Source organism: Phalacrocorax carbo, chromosome 19, assembly GCF_963921805.1.
Source record: "Phalacrocorax carbo chromosome 19, bPhaCar2.1, whole genome shotgun sequence".
In the NCBI taxonomy this organism is placed as follows: Eukaryota; Metazoa; Chordata; class Aves; order Suliformes; family Phalacrocoracidae; genus Phalacrocorax; species Phalacrocorax carbo.
In genome coordinates this window covers 8898534-8915869 of record NC_087531.1, presented here as the reverse complement: position 1 = coordinate 8915869, position 17336 = coordinate 8898534, and the positions used below count along the sequence as shown (strand labels likewise).

General features: G+C 52.3%; 3 protein-coding genes across 5 annotated transcripts in view; all 3 read right to left on the bottom strand.

Annotated features, from left to right (window-relative positions):
* Positions 1-641: 641 nt before the first annotated feature.
* LOC135316385 (kelch-like protein 33) lies at positions 642-4383 on the bottom strand. The gene is made up of 4 exons (XM_064469626.1): positions 3826-4383; positions 2637-3570; positions 2042-2212; positions 642-1432 (listed from the first exon to the last, which is right to left on the bottom strand). Exons 1-4 carry the CDS (start codon positions 4346-4348, stop codon positions 856-858), a joined length of 2205 nt encoding a protein of 734 aa, XP_064325696.1. The 5' UTR covers positions 4349-4383; the 3' UTR covers positions 642-855.
* Positions 4384-7666: 3283 nt separating this feature from the next.
* NDUFA11 (NADH:ubiquinone oxidoreductase subunit A11) lies at positions 7667-10427 on the bottom strand. Its single transcript, XM_064469500.1, has 4 exons — positions 10268-10427; positions 10009-10101; positions 8687-8809; positions 7667-7857 (listed from the first exon to the last, which is right to left on the bottom strand). The coding sequence occupies exons 1-4, from the start codon at positions 10347-10349 to the stop codon at positions 7745-7747; spliced, it is 411 nt and encodes a 136-aa protein (XP_064325570.1). The 5' UTR covers positions 10350-10427; the 3' UTR covers positions 7667-7744.
* Positions 10428-13462: 3035 nt separating this feature from the next.
* Positions 13463-17336, bottom strand: part of LOC104051692 (ran-binding protein 3-like) — a 52930-nt gene continuing 49056 nt past the window's right edge. For all 3 annotated transcript variants that reach the window (XM_064469885.1, XM_064469883.1, XM_064469886.1), the window contains one exon: positions 13463-17159. In XM_064469885.1, the coding sequence (XP_064325955.1) occupies positions 17116-17159 (44 nt within the window). In that variant the 3' untranslated portion in view covers positions 13463-17115. The remainder of the gene's footprint in view (positions 17160-17336) is intronic.

The following is a 17336-nucleotide window of genomic DNA, read 5'->3' as shown; positions in this document are numbered from 1 at the left end:
ATTAGACCACACCTAAAATACTGTTTTGGGGAGCCATGAAAACCTGCAACCCTCCCCTACACATCCCAAGACCCTCAATTCCCTCCCCAAAGGTACCACTGGTACCCCAATATCTCCCAGAAGCCCCATTACCTCTACCTCTCCTTGCAGGTCCTCCCTAGGAATCTCCCACCTCTCCACACAACAAACACTCCAGGTCACTCCAGGAAGCCAAGATCTCCCAGAACCATATAGGAACCCCAAAGCCCCCAGGACCCCCTAATGCTCTTCATCGACCCCAAAACCCTGACACCTCCAGGACTCTATTCTGTCTAGATCCTCCATGCACCTCAAGATGTCTCTCAAGCCCGAGACACACACACACCCTCCCCCATGCCCAGTGAACACAGGCAACAAAAGGCCCAGTGCCGTCCACTCACCACTCCCCAGGGTCCTGGTACCCCCCACCACCCATCCATGACACTGAGGTCGTTGATCTCCTGCTCTCCTCCTGTTCCTTGTGAGAAGCACCTGAATGCCTGTGATCCCCAGCAGAAACAAGACGCAGATGGACAATTTAGGAGCCCACTTTTATTCAACTCACATTTGGGGGGAAACTGGGGATCCCCAGATCCCAGTGGAGGGGTCAGGGCAGGGGAGTGAGTATTTCTGGAGGCACAGGGGTGCTGTGTGGGGAGTCTTTGTGTCCCACAGGGTCCCCACAGTCTAGGACATGTACTCTGGGGGCAGGGAGTTGTGGAAACCACAGAAGGAACCCATTGTGAGGAGGGGATTTGGGGGAAATTTTGTCCCATAGAAGTGTTCATAAATGCTACCTGGGGATCCCACTATGGGGTGCAAAGCTTCTAAGTCCTCCTAAGTATTATTGGGGGTGTCAGGTGATCTCATGGGGTCCTCAAGGCAGTTGGGGCCACGCAAGGCAGGGGGTACAGTGAGGACACAAACCTGGAGGTCAGTATAGGCATGGGGCAAGGTGCCTCGGGTGATCCAGCGCCGGGTGCCCGGCTGGTAGGCATGGATCAAGTGGGTGTTCCGGTAGGTTTCATGACTGTACCCTCCCAGTACAAGCAGCTCCCCCCCTAGCACAGCTGCACTCCCAACTACATGGGCATGGGGCAGGGGGCTGAGGAGGACCCAGATGTCCAGCTTGGGGCTGTAGACCTCAAAGGCCAGCTGGTCCTTGTAACCAGTCTGCCCATCCCGCTGGCACAGCCCCCCAGCCACATAGAGCTGCCCACCTGCCTCCTCCATGATGTGCCCAGCTCGCTGACCATTCATGGGAGCCAGGAGCGTGGCAGGCGCACCCGGGATGTAGCGCAGCATGGCTGCCTGGCACTGGCATGCCTCATCGCACCCCCCTGACACGTAGAGGGCACCATCCAGGGCACATGCTGCGTGCCCGCACAGAGCCATCGGCAGGGGCTGGCACCTCCTGAGCAAGGAGAGAGGGAGGGGGTGAAGGGCAGGTTAGGCAGGGCTGCCCCATAGTGACTGCCTGCCCAGGAGTTCCCCAGTGAGCCATGGCTCCATTGACCGCTCAGCAGTCAACACCCAATGAGCCCCAGTGGGCAGCATTAGCTAACACATAATGGCTATGTTGAGGCTATGTGGTGGATCATGAGGCTAATGACGGCCCAAGGGTCATCACTGTTCAACATTTTGTGGAGCTCAAAAGACACCGTTAGTCAACCCACAATGAACTCCCTAATGGACAATATTGGCCTACACCAAACAGAGCACCCAATGAACATAGCTGGAAGAAGTTGAAATTATTTGTCTCATTGGCAGATGGCCAACAGACCCTCAGTGAATACTATTGGCCAAAACCTCATTCACCACCCAATAGGCATCACTGGCCAATACCCAATGACCTCCAAGGGACACGGTTGCTCAATGCCCAGTTGACCTCTCTCAAAGGCCACTGTATGCCCATTCTCTGTCGAAGGCTCCGTGACCCAAAGACCACTCAATGGGTGCCACCGGCCAATGCAAGGGGCTGCTGGGGCAGAAGAAAGCAGGTGTCCATGGGGAGGGGTCTCACCTCCAGGTGTCATTGGTCAGGTCATAGCACTCCACGGTGTCTGTGCAGTAGAGCTCCCCCGAGCTGCCCCCCAGGGCATAGATGAAATCCCCAAGTGCCACAGCAGCAAAGTAGCTCCGCCCACAGGTCATGCTGGCCAGGCGCTCCCAGGAATCGTCCATAGGCTGGTACCTGGGTTTGAGAGGTAAAGGGGCAAGAGACTACCCGTTACCTACAGTGCTACAAGGTGATGTTGGCACTGCTGAGGGCAACAACCCACCTACAACCAGCCAATCCCATAACGCCTTGGGGCCACATGGTCCCCTTCCACTGGAATATCCCCTCCTTCTGGGCAATACCAAACCCATAATGCCCTGAGGCATCTCCAGATAGGACCCTCCCTGCCCAACCCCCAGAAAGCCTGTAACATCCCAGGGTGGAAGGGCATCTCCCAGTCCTACACCCAACCAGTCCCACAATGCCTTAGGGCCACTTGACCAACTGCAGTGCCACAATGTCTTGGGTCCGTGGGGCAGCTCTGGCTCCACCAACACCTCCTCTGACCCCACAATGTCCTGGTGCCACATGGCACCTCTAGGACCCCCATAGCCCTCACCTGTAGACACTGGCCAGGGTGTCATGGACCCCATAGTAGCGCTTTCCACCCAGGACGTAGAGGATGTTGCCCACCACAGCTACAGCATGGCGGAAGCGTGGGCCATCGGGAAAGTTCCCCAGTGGCCGCCACTCCACCTGCTTCACCAGCCCCACAGCATTGAGGTAGCGGTGGGCAAACCAGAGGTGTCTGCTGGGCTTCCGGGCAGCCAGGTTGGCTGTCAGTTTTTCTCCACCACAAACCACCAGCACTTCTTGCAAGGAACGCACCCGGCATGGCAGCTGGGCCATGGGGGCCAAACTTGCTACCACAAGCTCACGGAGGACCTTTGGGTCAGCTGCCCCTGCAGTAACTGACGGGACCTTCTTCAGCTCCTGGCCAGACATGAGGGCAAAGCGAACAGATGACAGGACTTCCTTGGCTAGATCCTCTTGGACATCTCCGTTGGCCATAAGCCACCGGGATGCTGCTTCCAAAGCCTCCAGTTCATGGAGGACATTGAGACCGTCAGAGCGGAGGAGGCGGATGAGAAGGTGGGCAGGAAGATCCAAGAAGGCTGGTGTGGCCACCACGCTGGGGAAGGTGGCCAAGATGTAGTCCTCTGCTACGCGGCCCACCTGGGCCAGCCCATAAGCCACAGCAAAGGCCAGCACGTCCAGGCCAGTTTCTGGGGTCAGGCCACGGGTGAAGACATCCATGCAGAGGGTGAGAAGCCCCCAGGCCTGGTAGCGCAGGGAGGTCTCGGCTGCCTCCAGGACTGTGGGCCACGGCCCTGCCACAGCCCCTGTGTAGGCGAAGGAGAGGAGGAGGCGCAGCTCGGCTGGAGACAGCCCCGTGGCCAGTGGGGCGGCAGGGTCGTGGGTGGCCTCCCGCATGGGGCAAGTGAAGAGGGCACGGAAGAAATCACAAGAGCAGCTCAGAGCCAGGCGCTGGACTAGGGGGAAGGAGGAAGAACAGTGGGGGCAGCAGGGGGACCCTTTGCATCATGCAGCCCTCTGGGAACCCAGGTGTCCTGCCCTCCCCCTTCCCCAAACTCCCAGCTCTCTTGAGCGGACTGCCCTGCAGGCATTGCCACCTCCTCATCCCCCCCGGAGACTCAGCCCCCAGCATCCCTGCCAGGGGACCCAGCTGTCCCAATGTGCCCTGCCCCATCCCCATCCCCTCCTGGGGGACCCCCATCCCGGCTCACCTGGGATGACCTCATCCCCTGCCTGGAGCTGGAGGTCGCAGCCCAGGCCGCTGGCATGGAGTTGCTCCATGGCTTTTAGGGTCTCCCACTGCTCCTCCAGAGGCTTGGGACCCCCCTCCTGGGGGTCACTTTCCAGCTGCGGGACACAGGCAGCCACCACCCGGGGGGCCCCCAAGGCCCGGGCGGCCTCTTCTACCTCCTTCTCCCGGCCATGGGGAATAGTCCCCCCATAGGCGAAGGACAGCACAGCCCGCCAGCCCCATAGTGTGGCCCCTGGCGGCAGGGGGACATGGGGTGGGGGGCCTTGGCGCAGCTCTCTGGTTCTGCCCTCCAGGAAGCGGAGGAAGAAAGAGCTGATGGAGGCCAGGACCACGGCATGGGCTACATCACCCTCCGGGCCCACGGCCACGTCCACCAGCTGTCCTGCAGTGCGCAGGCGGTCGGCCGCGGCCAGGAAGTGTCCGGCATGGGCCCCATCCCGCAGGCTCCACCAGGCTGGGGCCGGCCCCTCTGCAACCCACATCTCACCTGTGGGAACACACGGGGGGGGGGGTCAGGGTGCCATGTCCGTAGCCAGAGCCTCTGGCCCATGGCAGAAGTCTTGCCTGGGGACTAACTACTGACCCACCGCCAACGCTGCTGCCCCAGCTGAGAGCCACTGCCCCTTAGCTCAGTCCACTGCCACCCATCAAACCCTCCGCCCTATAGCAGGAGCCACCAAGCCCTTCCCCAACCATCGCCCCATTGCTGAAACTACTGGTGCTCCAGCAGCGGCAAAGCCGCTGCTGCCCGGAACAGCTCCCTGGCGAAGCCACCCGCCCCAGCCATTGGGTGCGCAGCAGCAACTGCGGTGCGCTGCCTGTTGCGATGCATCGTGTGACATCACATGTCGCGCCCCCTCTTGCACCGCTTGCTGCTGGGGCGTGCCGAGCCTCGCGCGGCATGCTGCGTCACACCGTGGTGTGCTGCATGCTGACGCTTCCCCCCCCCCCCCCCCGTCATGAGTGGCACCTCATGCGTTGCTTGCTGTGTTTGCATGGTGTCGCGTGTCCTTGCTCAGGCCACACGCTTTGCAGCCCGGCGTGGGGTGTGCCGTATGCTGTGTCCTGCATTGCCGCGCGGCATGCCATGCTGTGCTGTGCCATGCACTCGTACCCCCTTACCGCCTGCTGCCACTCCAGGAAGCTCCTGTGACCCCCCAGGAATGTGCCTGGGTAATTATAGCCCAGACAGGACACGTGGCAGTGACTGGGAGTTGGGAGAGGGAGGTCTGAAGCGCCGGATCCCTGGGACGGGGCAGTGGGGACACCCAGGTTCCCTGAGGACAGCAGCAGGGTGGGTGGAAGCTGTCAGGAGTATTTTTGCCTCTCAGGCAGCAGGAAGGTGCAAGCAGGGCTGTAAACCCCAGGTTACCCTGGGCAGGTCCTGGGGGGGGTCTCTGGCCCATCAGACCTCCCCCAAACCTTGCTCACCTCCAGAGCCTAGGGTTAAGCAGGGCCCCCTCAAAAGTCCTTGGATGGGAGAGAGACGAACACCCCGGTTCTTCCAGACCCATGGGGGTGACAATCCCCACTCCATTGTGCTCCTGAACTGGAGCCCAGCCCCACTGCCCCCCACACCAAAGATCTGGGGGTTCCCCAGCCCTGGTGCCAGGAAGCACATGGGAACACTGGCCCCTTGGCTTCAGCCCTAAGCGCCCCCAGGACCATCCTGCGTCCCCCTGGGACCCCACCTGCCCACAGACAGCGCACACCAGGGAGCAGCACAGCCTGCCATGGGTGTGGCCATGTCCCCCGTGTTGCTGTGTCCCCTCCTCTGCTGTCCTTGGGTCCCCCCATCTCCTTGTCTCCGGTTTCCTTGCCTCCTCTCCCCTCCTTTCCCACCTGCCTGTGTTCCCCTACCCCACATCCCTGCTTCCCCTACTACCCATATTCCCTGCCCCGATGTTCTGTTCCTGGACCTTCATATTCCCATGTGTCTGGCTGAATTCTGTGTCCCCAGCGATGACGATTTCACAGCCTTTCCAAGTCCATTCGCCAGCACTCACCTGCCCCAACTATGAGACTCTTTTTCCCTTCTGTCTAGTTAGAATTTCCATATCTGCAACTTGTGCTCGTTATTTTCATCCTTTACTGAGCACCCAAGCCTGCCTTTTCATTAAGGTATAAAACCAAAATGGTATTACATCCGCCCTTGGCCGCCTTTTCTCCAGGCTGAACGATGCCGTTCTCCTCGCCTCTCCTCGTGCACCCTGTGCCTTGACCCTTTTACAAGTGGATCTCAGTGGCTCTGCTGGACATGCTTCAGTTTGCACGCAGGAAATTCAGCTGGACACAGCCCTGAGCAACCTGCTCCAGCTCTGAGCAGGAGGGACTCCAGGGGTCCCTTCCAGCCTCAGCTATTCCCCAATTCTAACCCTCTAGACTTCCTTAAATGCCTATCAGAAGAAGTCCCCAGGCTCCCTTTTGGTCAATCATCAAATTAACGAATGGGTTGGGTTGGAGGGGGCCTTTAGAGGCCATCTAGTCCAGCCCCCTGCAGCCAGCAGGGACATCTTCAACTAGATCAAGTTGCTCTGAGCCCTGTCCAGCCTGCCCTGGGATGTCTCTAGGGGTGGGGCCTCCACTACCTCTCTGGGCAACCTGGGCCAGGGTTTCACCACCCTCATAGCAAACAATTGTTTCCTTATATCCAGTCTAAATCTCCCCTCCTTTAGTTTAAAGCCATCACCCCTTGTCCTGTCACAACAAGCCTTGCTAAAGAGGTCGCCCCATCCTTCCTACAGGCCCCCTTCAAGCACCGGGAGGCTGCAATAATGTCTCCCCGCAGCCTCCCCTTCCCTGGCTGCACAACCCCAGCTCTCCCAGCCCGGCCTCGCAGCAGAGGGGCTCCAGCCCTCGGAGCATTTCTGTGCCCCCTCTGGCCCCGCTCCAGCAGCCCCGTGTCTGTCCCGTGCTGAGGAGCCCCGAGCTGGAGGCGGTGCTGCAGGGGTGTCTCACAGAGCGGGGCAGGGGGGCAGGACCCCCTCCCTCGCCCTGCTGCCCGCCCTGCTTGGGATGCAGCCCAGGGCACGGCTGGCTCTCTGGGCTGCGAGCGCACATGGCCGGCTCGTGTCCAGCTTTTCACCCCCAGCACCCCCAAGTCCTTCTCTGCAGGGCTGCTCTCCATCCCCTATCCCGTATGGATACCAGGGCTGCCCAACCCAGGTGCAGGACCTTGTACTTGGCTTTACTGAACCTCATGAGGTTCTCCCAGGCCCACCTCTCCAGTTTGCCCAGGTCTCTCTGGATGACATCCCATCCTTCTGGTGTGCCAGCTCCGCTGCTCAGCTTGGTGTCACCTGCAAACTTGCTGAGGGCGCACTCGATCCCACTGTCTGTGTCATTGATGAAGATACTAAATAGTCCCAGTCCCAGTAAAGACCCTTGAGGGACACCACTCGTCACTGGTCTCCATCTGGAGCCATTGACCATGACCCTCTGGATGTGACCATCCAGCCAGTTCCTTATCTACCAAACAGTCCACCCATCAAATCCATATCTCTCCACCCCAAATTCCTGATCTCAACTTAGAGCCAAGCGCCTCTTCAGAACTTTTGACTCCAAACCCTTACTGACGGTCTCAGGAGCCACTTGAAACTACAAGCCCAGACTGAAAACGGTAGTTGTGCCCCTCAACAGAGGGCAACAAATTGACATGGAGGCAAAGTGAATTCTGCGTGAAAAAGAAATTTCAGCAGGAGTAGCAGCTCGAAGCTTCCGCTCCAGCAGCTCCACCTTTTTTGCATCTCGGCCTCAACGCTGTCAGCAGCTGGACGACATCAAAGTTTTGGGACAACTGCTGATTTGACAGTATCTTTATTACGTGTCTTCTCACATACAGCATGCAAAAGACAGGTTGCAGGGAGGAAAGGCTACATTTACAGCTTGGGAGGTCCTGTCAGCCTCCAGCCCTCCTTGTTACCGATCTTCATTAGAGCAGCGGCAATTCCAAACCCCAAGCACGCTGTGGTACCGGTCATGTAACTGTGAGCTGGAAAAAACGAATCAAACCACAAAAGATTAGGGCACGAGTCCCATAGAGTAGATCTTGACGAACTGCAATTTTTCCATGGGCTGCTCATAGTCCCATGACCATCAATAACACTGTTTGCCAAGAGAAATCAGAAAAACGATCCTTTTTAAATTAAGTTTTGTCATCCTTTTAAGTTGCAGTTTGAAAGACCGATTTCTAGAATCCGCTACCCTATCTCCTTACAAATGCAATCTTAAATTGCTTATTTCAGTGACAAAAAAACCCCAGTCGCTGCTTCAAACTCTCATCAGCTCAGCAACTAGGAAAGGCAATGGTAAGTTCTATTTCACCACAATTACAACTTAAATAAATCCCTCACATCTTTAACACTGAACCTGAAAATCCCTAGAGGAAGCAGAGCTGTGTAAATATCTGCGGGAGCTACTCTAGACAAGATGCCGTAGGAGCAACAGCAGCAAGAGCACATGAAGGATTCACAGGGCAGTTGATAGATTATATCTGCCATGTAAAATAAATCACATCTGTTGCCATGAAAACACCGTTTTACACAATTACATTTTTCATACCCTGTAATTTCTAGTTATTACTGGTAGTTATAATTGGCAGCACTGGGTCGGCTCTACCCCTCGTTTCCTTCTGTAGCAGTATTTATTTTAGCAGACCCACACAAACAGGCCCACGAAACAGGCGTGAAATGGAATTCACGTGCTGGGATGAATTGTTACCAAATAAGCCTGACATGAAGAGCATTTTACATTTCTCCCTAACAGACACATTTCAAAACACGGAAAGGGCTGATTTCACTACAGGCATTACCCACATTTACCTCTTGCACCTAAGACAGCTCCTGTTGCACAGCCTCCTATAAAGTAGTTCAAGGGATCCTCGGGTTCCTCTCGGATTTGGGCACTGATGCAGGTAGTTACGCCAAACACAGCTCCTAGTGTAGCTGTAAGCAAGAGGTAAACAACCAAAACAAAACCTCTCAAGGAGCTGAGAATTACATATGGACAGAGCACTTTTCTGAGACGTTCTATCCCCTTAACAGTGACAGATACGCCCTTCTTCAGGTGGTTGCATTAATCCGGTCCTTACGATGGCTCAGCTCCTTACAGGAGATTCCAGGTCCTGTTTTAGAGTTGAACAACTCAAAAATGCAGACCTGGACTGCTTGTGAACCAGCTTCCCATTCAGAGCACTAGTGCATGGGGAGAGACAGAGGTGACATCAGCCATGAAACAACACTGAAAACCAAGATGAGTCTGGTGAGGAAAACCCTGGGCACTTGCCACGGGGCTGAGGGAGCTTCAGCCCTGCTGATCTGCATCTGGAACAGCCCACTCAGTTCCCTGCTTATCTGTTCAGTGATCACTTTCTCTTACAAAACACAAAGAATTCAAGACAAATAAGTGCTTTCTTCTTGGCTATATACATTTATCTTCCTTCTGCCACCAAAAACATTGTGTCTGCTCTTCTTCAGGTGTGATTTATTAAGTGCAATGCCTAAATATATGAAGTAAATGAGAAAGATATGTTTGCTTGCACTACAATTTTGTCCAGAAACAAGCTGATTTGCAAAAACTGAAAATTCGTACCTTTTACTCTAGATTGCAAAAAATGCATTGCCTAAACTTTAAATAAAGAACACGGGAGGCAGAGTCTGCATCAGACACACCTTCAGCCTGAGCTGACATGGCTGCTCTTGTCTCAAGCATTAATCCAGGAGTTTCTTTGGCCATCGCCATACGATAACGGGCATTACATTATCCACTGGAAAATATTATCCACATGTGAATAACTATTCTATTCCGATTTGACATACAAGTAGCGTGTTAGAGGAAATAACAGCAAAAGGAAATACTTCCTGACACATCTTTCAAGTAATTTTAGCATTTTGGCTCTTGGCTTCCATCCTTAAAGTAACTCTGTGCCTCGGGGGCGTGGGGAGGAGGGGGAGCACCAGCCCACGCCGAGCAGAGTCACGGCTGAGGGCGGAGGCTGCAGCAGGGGCCCCGCCGGAGGCTGCCGGTGCCACGGCCGGGCCGGGCCGGGCAGGGGGGGCCCGGGGCCCGGCCCGCTCGGGAGCTCCCGCCCGCCCGCGGGGGCCGCCGCCGCCGCCGGCGAGGGGCCGGAGGCCCCGGGCCTTACCCATGGTGACGCTGTCGGCGGCTGCCATCTGCAAGGCGGCCAGGGCCGAGCCGGGCTGCAGCAGGATGATGCGGTACGCCGCCCCGACCAGACCTGCAACACAGGACGGCGTCAGGCAGCGCAGCCGCGGCTGCCGGGACCGGCTCCCGCCGCCGAGGCCGGGCCGGGCCGGGCCGCGCCGCCGGCTCCCCTCGGTGCCGCCTCGTAACCGCCCAGGCCCCGCTCCGCCGCTCCCCCCCGCGCCGGCCCCGACCCTCACCCGCGGCGGCGCCCACCCGGGTGGTGAGCCAGGTGCGGCGCGGGCAGTCCTCGCCCTCGGGGCCGTCCCAGTAGCCCACCATGGCGCCGCAAGGGCACGACCGCCAGCGCCGCGCGCTCTCACGAGAGGACGGCGCCGCCCCGCCCCGCCCCGGGCGCCATGGCTCCGCTGCGCCGCCTCCTGCTCCGGCGGCCGGGCGGGGCGGGCGGTGGCCCGCCGGGGCCGGGGCCGGGGCCTGAGCCTGAGCCCGGACCGGGGGTCCTCTGCTTGAGCCAGGGCCTGCTGGGGCTGGGGCTTGTCTGCCTGAGCCGGGGCCTCCTCAGGCACTGACCGGCCCCCGGTTGGCGCTGGCCCGAGGCCGTTCTGAGCCGGGCTGGTGCTGAAAACACCGTTCCCGCCTCAGCACGGCGCGATCGCCGCGACGGGAACCTTGTCCCGGCGGCTCCCGCCGGCGGCTCCGTGTCCAGCCTCCAGCTGGCGGGTGCTCGAGGGTACCCTTAGAAATGCTGCAGAAAAGTAGTTGTATTTCACGTTTTCAGCTCGCACCCAATCCGGGGCTCGTAAGTTGCTTTCAGATGGTGCAGCTGTGTGTCTACACCTGAACAGCATATGCTTCTGGTAGCTTACATTTTTCAGGGCCTGTTCTGTGGTGGTTTGGGTTTTTTTTTTCTGTAGGTTTTTTTTTGTGTAGGGGCTCTAGTTATAACTAAAAAAATAATCCAAGTATTCTTATGAATTTTGAAGGACATTATTCTAATTCGCTGTCTCTGTGTGCTGTTACACTTGTAGCTCCATAGATGTTTCGGCACACTTAGGCCACATTGTACTGTAGGCTATACTGGAGGTATTTCTTTTCCAGTTGTTCTCAGTGTGTCAGTACGTTCAGCGATTCACTACCGCTTTCTCAGTGAATCCCTTCAAGCCAAGCTCTTCCAGTTCTGTTTCCCCCACCGCTGAAACAACTCCAACAGGTGAATGGAAGCAGTCAGTAACTGGATTGACACGTAGCACAACCTTCCTGGCACCTGTCCACTTCTCCTTCCCCTTTATTTGAAAAGGGTGTTAAACACTTACTTGTGCAGTTCCCAGTCATGCCAGCATGCCCCCAGCATCCCCTTTCTGGGACAGGAGCTGGAGGCAGCTGGAGCATGTGCAGCCGTGGGCAGGCAGTGCTTAGCCCGGCCTGCGGGATGCCGGAGAGCAGCTCGGCTTTCGCAGCCGCAGCAGCAGGGAGGGGAACTGGGCAAGCCAGGGAGCGGGCGCTGCGAGGACCTGCGACTCAGCGCCTGGCCTTGGCACACCGGGCTGTGCTGTGGTGGTGTGGCTGGCATGGCAGGGCGGACAAGTCACCTTCATTCCAGAGCTGTCTCAAGGGTCTGGTTTAGAATGAACTGGTAAAGGGCATGTCAGTGACGGACTCCGATTCTCGTCTCATGCTGCCCCTTGTATCCAGGATCAGCAGCAGGGTCAGGGTACTGCTTCCTCTGCACCCCAAAAGAGAGGCTGTTCTTACAAATGCAACAGGTACATACTGGCAGTTTATTAAAGCAAGCAGTTTTTAGGGCTTTTTATTCCTCCTGCTAAGTCCTTTCCAACACATCTAACAGGGCTGTGCGACTGTTAGGGACAACAGGACCAGCAGTGCCACGGCTGCAGGGTGGCACACTGTGCAAATGCTCTCTCCCCAACATAAACGTATGAGGGGCACCAAGTCTTGCAGAGGATGCCTTTAGAAGACACCATTAAGTAACGAACAGCACTCCAGGCTTTGAGCAGCTGTTAAAAGCTACTGTCCTGAGTGTATTTATACAGTGGACTCATCCCACTCTTTCCACAGGCAAGTGAGGTGGGACCGAGACCCCTCCCGACTTCTCACCTTCCGCAGGCCCAAAGCCTGTAGCTGCAAGAGGTGTCACCTGGTTTTGTGCAGCTCCTACCTTGCCTTACTTATAGGCCACAGTTAACCTCAGGGGCTGCATACTGCTGTGATGATTTATTTTTGCAAGCCTGTCCCCAGGCTTCTGAATGCTGCAAGATGCTCCTAGAGGCAATTAGTGCTCATTAGACACCATTACCGTAAGCGTAACTGCTATCTTACTATAAACAGGCAAGTTCCAGGGAAAGCAACATATAAATTAATTTAGGTAACATTACTCTTAAAACATCTAACTTGGCTCCAGACATTTTATGATTAACTGTAGACTCTGGCTACAAACCAATTGGGTAACAGAGTATTTGTTCCCTTAACTGTTAAGTGGGGGAGTGATGTGCCATCGTACTACAAAGGCTGCAAATAACTTCGTTTCCTTCTATCCTTGAAACTTTTTTCAGAAATGAGGGCCCAACACCCACCAGCAAGCCACATTCAGAACATTTCACCATCCTTGCCTCTTTCGGGAGCTTTTTGTATGGCCTTATTCAACAGGCCTCCTATTTGCATCTAGACTCGCACTCCAAACTCTCCAGATCAAGGATTGTACCGTGTCTGCAAAATCGACTACAGTTAGTGAGCTCCTTTCTGGTGGCCAATATAAAAAGCATTTCCCATGTGTACAATTAGTGCAGACAGAGGCTTTGCACAGACTGCTCAGGTACTGGTTACCAGCAGCAGATGTCCTCCAGCCAGGGGCTTGATCAATACCTCCCAGTCTCTGGAGCAGGAGGAGGACATCAGATACAACCTTTCTGCTGTGTTTTCCCTAGGTTTTGAAGGTAAGCTACCAGAATTCAACCAGGGATGGCTTGTTTAAAAATATATCCTATGTTCAGTTCACAGATATCCTTAGAAAAGGCGTTCGCTGCCCACCTCCAGCAACAGAATTGCCAGTGCTCCCAATGACAAATTCACCTTTCATATCTTTAAGCCCTTGAAAGGATGTAGTTGAAAAGGGAACTCTGCTGTCTGTAGATGAGACTTATTTACAGAAATTACCTTTGAGCATTTCTTTGCAAGACCCCTGTATCAACCTAGGCAACAGGAATTAAGACTGACTTCAAGAGTCTAGTTGAGCAATTCTCTTAGCACCTCTGTTGCTCTACGCTAATCTTCACCGGGGTGGGGGTGGAATTTACCCTGGAAAATTAAATACCTTTATAACATTCTCTGAATTTATCTGCTACACACACAAAGGACTCTAGAGTTCAGTTTAAGCAAGTCAGTGCACAGAAAGACCAAAGAACAAGGGGAGAAAAGCGCACAGTGAAAAGTCAGTTTAATGAAATCTTGCATGACAAATTATGGCAGTTATCATAATTGGAATTCCTAAAACTAGAGAAGATTATGGGGAAACATGGTAAATTTTCAAATATGTAACATGTTTCTAGAAAGGAAATAAACCATTTTCTACACTCACCAGGAGAACAAGAGGCCAGTCAGACTGCGGAATGGGACGCATTAGGGACAGTCACTTAGTGGTGGCAATACCTAAGCAATGGAGCTGATACCTCAGTGACTGGGAACAGGGGGAGAGTCACTATGAAGTTGGAAGGTTTTTTTCATTCCTGCAGGTGTCTAGCAGTTTTGACATCTGCCCAGCCTGGTTTCGGTGGAGGACTGCTGAGGACTAGTCTATTTAGACCTTTTCCCGTCCTGTCTTCTCTGAAGTAGTGCCTCACACACTGGGAACTGGACTACAGAAAGATGTAACTACACATTTTCATACCTTAATGTTTGTATTTCCTGCGGGTGTAATCTTATTTTTAGTTTTATGGATAAGAGATTTACTTCTGGTTTAGTAACACCACCATTCCTGCAACATTTTCCCTATCAGGTGTGCCCAGCTTTATTACACTCTTCAGTATCTTTTTTCCTGGAATATTTGAAAGGCTGTGCCCACATCACTCAGCAGCCAGAACCAAGAGACAGTAATTGCTAACAACATCCATGTGTTAACAACAGACCTAAGGGCAAAGATGCAGCAGGAGGGTGGTGCAAGGGGAAGATCGTTGTAAGAAGGCAAAGCTGGCCGTCACCACCCTCCCTTCTAGCAGCCATTGCCCAGCACAGGAAATACAACGCAGGATGTGATTCTGTGTTTTGTTTGCTTGTGTTCTGATAAAAGCTTTAATGTAGTTCCCACATATATTTTGATATGACAGTCTTACATAATTCTTTTAAAACACATGGGCATTATCTTGTTTTACCTGTCACTAGTTTACTAAGGCTTAAAGAAGAAAATGAAATAAGAGTTTTGCTTTGGCCTAACTACATCTTGCTAGGCAGGGCCTGAACTCAGTCTATGGCCAATTCTGGTAGTGGTTCACATTAATCTCTTCCTCTTCACTACAGACATATATGCAAAGCTTCCAGCTGAAATAAAATCTGTATCAGTAAATAGTTGCTAGATTTTTTTAGAATGCTGTAGGCGACTGTGTACCACCACGAAACCCCATCAAAGCAAGCATGCTTATTCCATTTTTCTGAATTTCTTGCACCATCAATTTCATTTTAGGTAAAGCACCTCAAAGTGAGACTCTGCATAGACCCCGTGGAGTCTGAGACCCAGAAATAACACCTGTTTCTCTACAAGTAGGTCCTGCTGACGAAGATACATTATTAATTTTCTTTATGCTGACAATTAGAAGCTTTATATGCTGCACAGTTGTTTGAAAAGAGTAGTTTAAAACTGAGTATCTCAATGTAAAAAGATCCAAGATCCAAAAAGCAGATCACTTATTTAAAAATACAGAAGTTCTCCAGACCTTGTGATGCAGAAACAATTGTGTGGGTGGGTATTAAGAAACATGCTATGCTTCTGTTAGTGAGCTGCATGAGAGGGGGGCATCAATAGGTTTGTGCATGGTTAGAAACCCCCATAACTCTAAGGAGAAAAAAAAAACCCAAAATGCAAAGAGGCATGAACAGACAATCCAGAGAAATCACAAATGCAGTGGCACAGCTAGTCATTAGCCCTTTTCACCCCCCAGAAAAGCAATCCAAGATGTTCCTTCAACAGTCTGTCAGGAAAAGCAAAGCACCCCACTGCCCCAACAGCTTACGTCCCCACAATGGTTAACGACGGACAAGAGGTAAAAACATGTTCTTGACTCCCAGTGACAAAAAGCATGTTTCACAACAATAGAGGCAATAAGGACTGTTCTGCCACTGGAATAATTTCAGAGTTGCTTTTGTGCTACAACTTGGGTTTTCACTTTCAATTCAGGCTACATTAAATGCTTTTTCCCCTTTAATTTTCTTTTAAATAGTGCATTTTAGACCTCCTTGACCTACAGGAGAAAGAGCAAGTGAGAAGTTATCTATCAGTAAACTACATATAAAAGAAATAGGACAGTTCAGGGAATTTATAGGGAAAGCGATCTGGTCACTGTTCTTAGTGACTACCAAATTCCAACTTTGCTGGACAAGAATATACCATATGTTTTAAAAACGAAACTCAAATTTCACACAGAAGGCCTGAATTATTAGAAAACTTCCAAAGCAAAAAGTGAGTTATGGTTACAGTAGGAGTACTTCAGAATTACACACAGGAAAACACGTTCTTGCTTTTATTTTGGTGGAACAGAATACAATATCCTTCAGCCCACACTATTCAAAGCTGGCAATATAACCTTTTTCTTCATGCTGCAAGACTTTAGGAAACAGAACAGGGACAGGAAGAGTTAGAAGTTAATTTTCTATTTAAGGCCGTTAATTCAGCAAGATATTTAAAAATGTACTCAACTTTAAGCGTGAATAGTTGCATTGACTTCAGTAAGATTATTCACATGTAGTTAAGTCAGGCAAGTGCTTAAATGGCTTGTTGAATCAAGCCATTAAATGAGAGCTGCTTTATTATACAGTTTTATTTTAATGGCTGACAGAGCTCATTACATGAGCCTATTTTATTCTTCCAAGGGCTAACAGCTGTTCCCTCATCAACTTTTCTGAAGGTGTAACCTGTATGCCTCCTACACTTTACTGTAGCCACAGAAACATATAATTTTCTAAGAAAAATTGTATGCAACATCTATTATATATAGTGGCTTAGCTCTCCCTTAAATAGTAACAGAAAAGAACAGTACAAAACAATAGTTTCACTTTTTCAACACACAAGAGCATCTTATTGAAAAACTAAAATAAAAAAGTATCACCACAATATAAATCCCCAAATAATAATAATGAAATGGGAAGAAAGAAAAGGAGTTAGTAAAACATCCTGTGGACTCTGAAGTGTCTTATTACCGCATCAAAAAAAAAAGCTTTTCTGGTGAACCACAATGTTTTGTTTCTTTCTGTTTAAAGACCCACTAGACAGGGAACAACGGTGTCCACAACCTGCGTTGGGATTCAAAGTCCAAAAGGAGAATGAACCCGAGAGGACAGCCAGTGACCCTAGCAATTGGTGAGGACACGGTTTTCCCTGCAGGTGGCAGAAACTCTTAAGGGGGAGTAGGGGTTAGAAAGCAGAATTCGTGTTGGAACCGTGTCGGAAAGTTCTATCTCGGAGGCCTGCAAGACATGAACTACTGAAGAAACAGTCAAAAGGTCCCAATGAAAAGCTGTGACAAGCTGTAATGTGCCATTTCAATTACAAGGAAGAGGGGAAATGTTTGTTGTTTGTTTGTTGTTTGTTTGTTTTTGTTGTTGTTGTTGGGGGTTGTTTTTTTTTGGCTCATCAATATGATGAGCTTTCACGTCCCAAACCACATTCAGGTAGTTTCCAAGTCTGCTTTTTTTGTGTGGAATCTACTGATCCAGACCAAAAAATCAAACAAACAGAACAGGGATGCACAGTTCATAAGTCCTGGAGCCTTCAACACTGCCTGAAATAATAGCTGGCCTGGTGTATCCAGAGATGCCTGCAAGAGGGTGTTCATAGCAGCCTTGCAAGCAGATCGGCTCACATCTGCTATGTGCTGCCAACGTTCTGCCCGTCACCTTCATCATTAGGACCTGAAACAAACAAAGCAGTCCTTTGTCATAAGGAATATCTTTTGTTTCTCGCCTTACAATAAGAGGCCCTACCCAAGAAGCCTACAGAAGTCTCATATTTAGGATTTCAATGACAGGTGAGAACTGTAGAGCTCCCCCCTCCCCGTGCCTTACAACATCCTTCTCCAGATTAAGTTC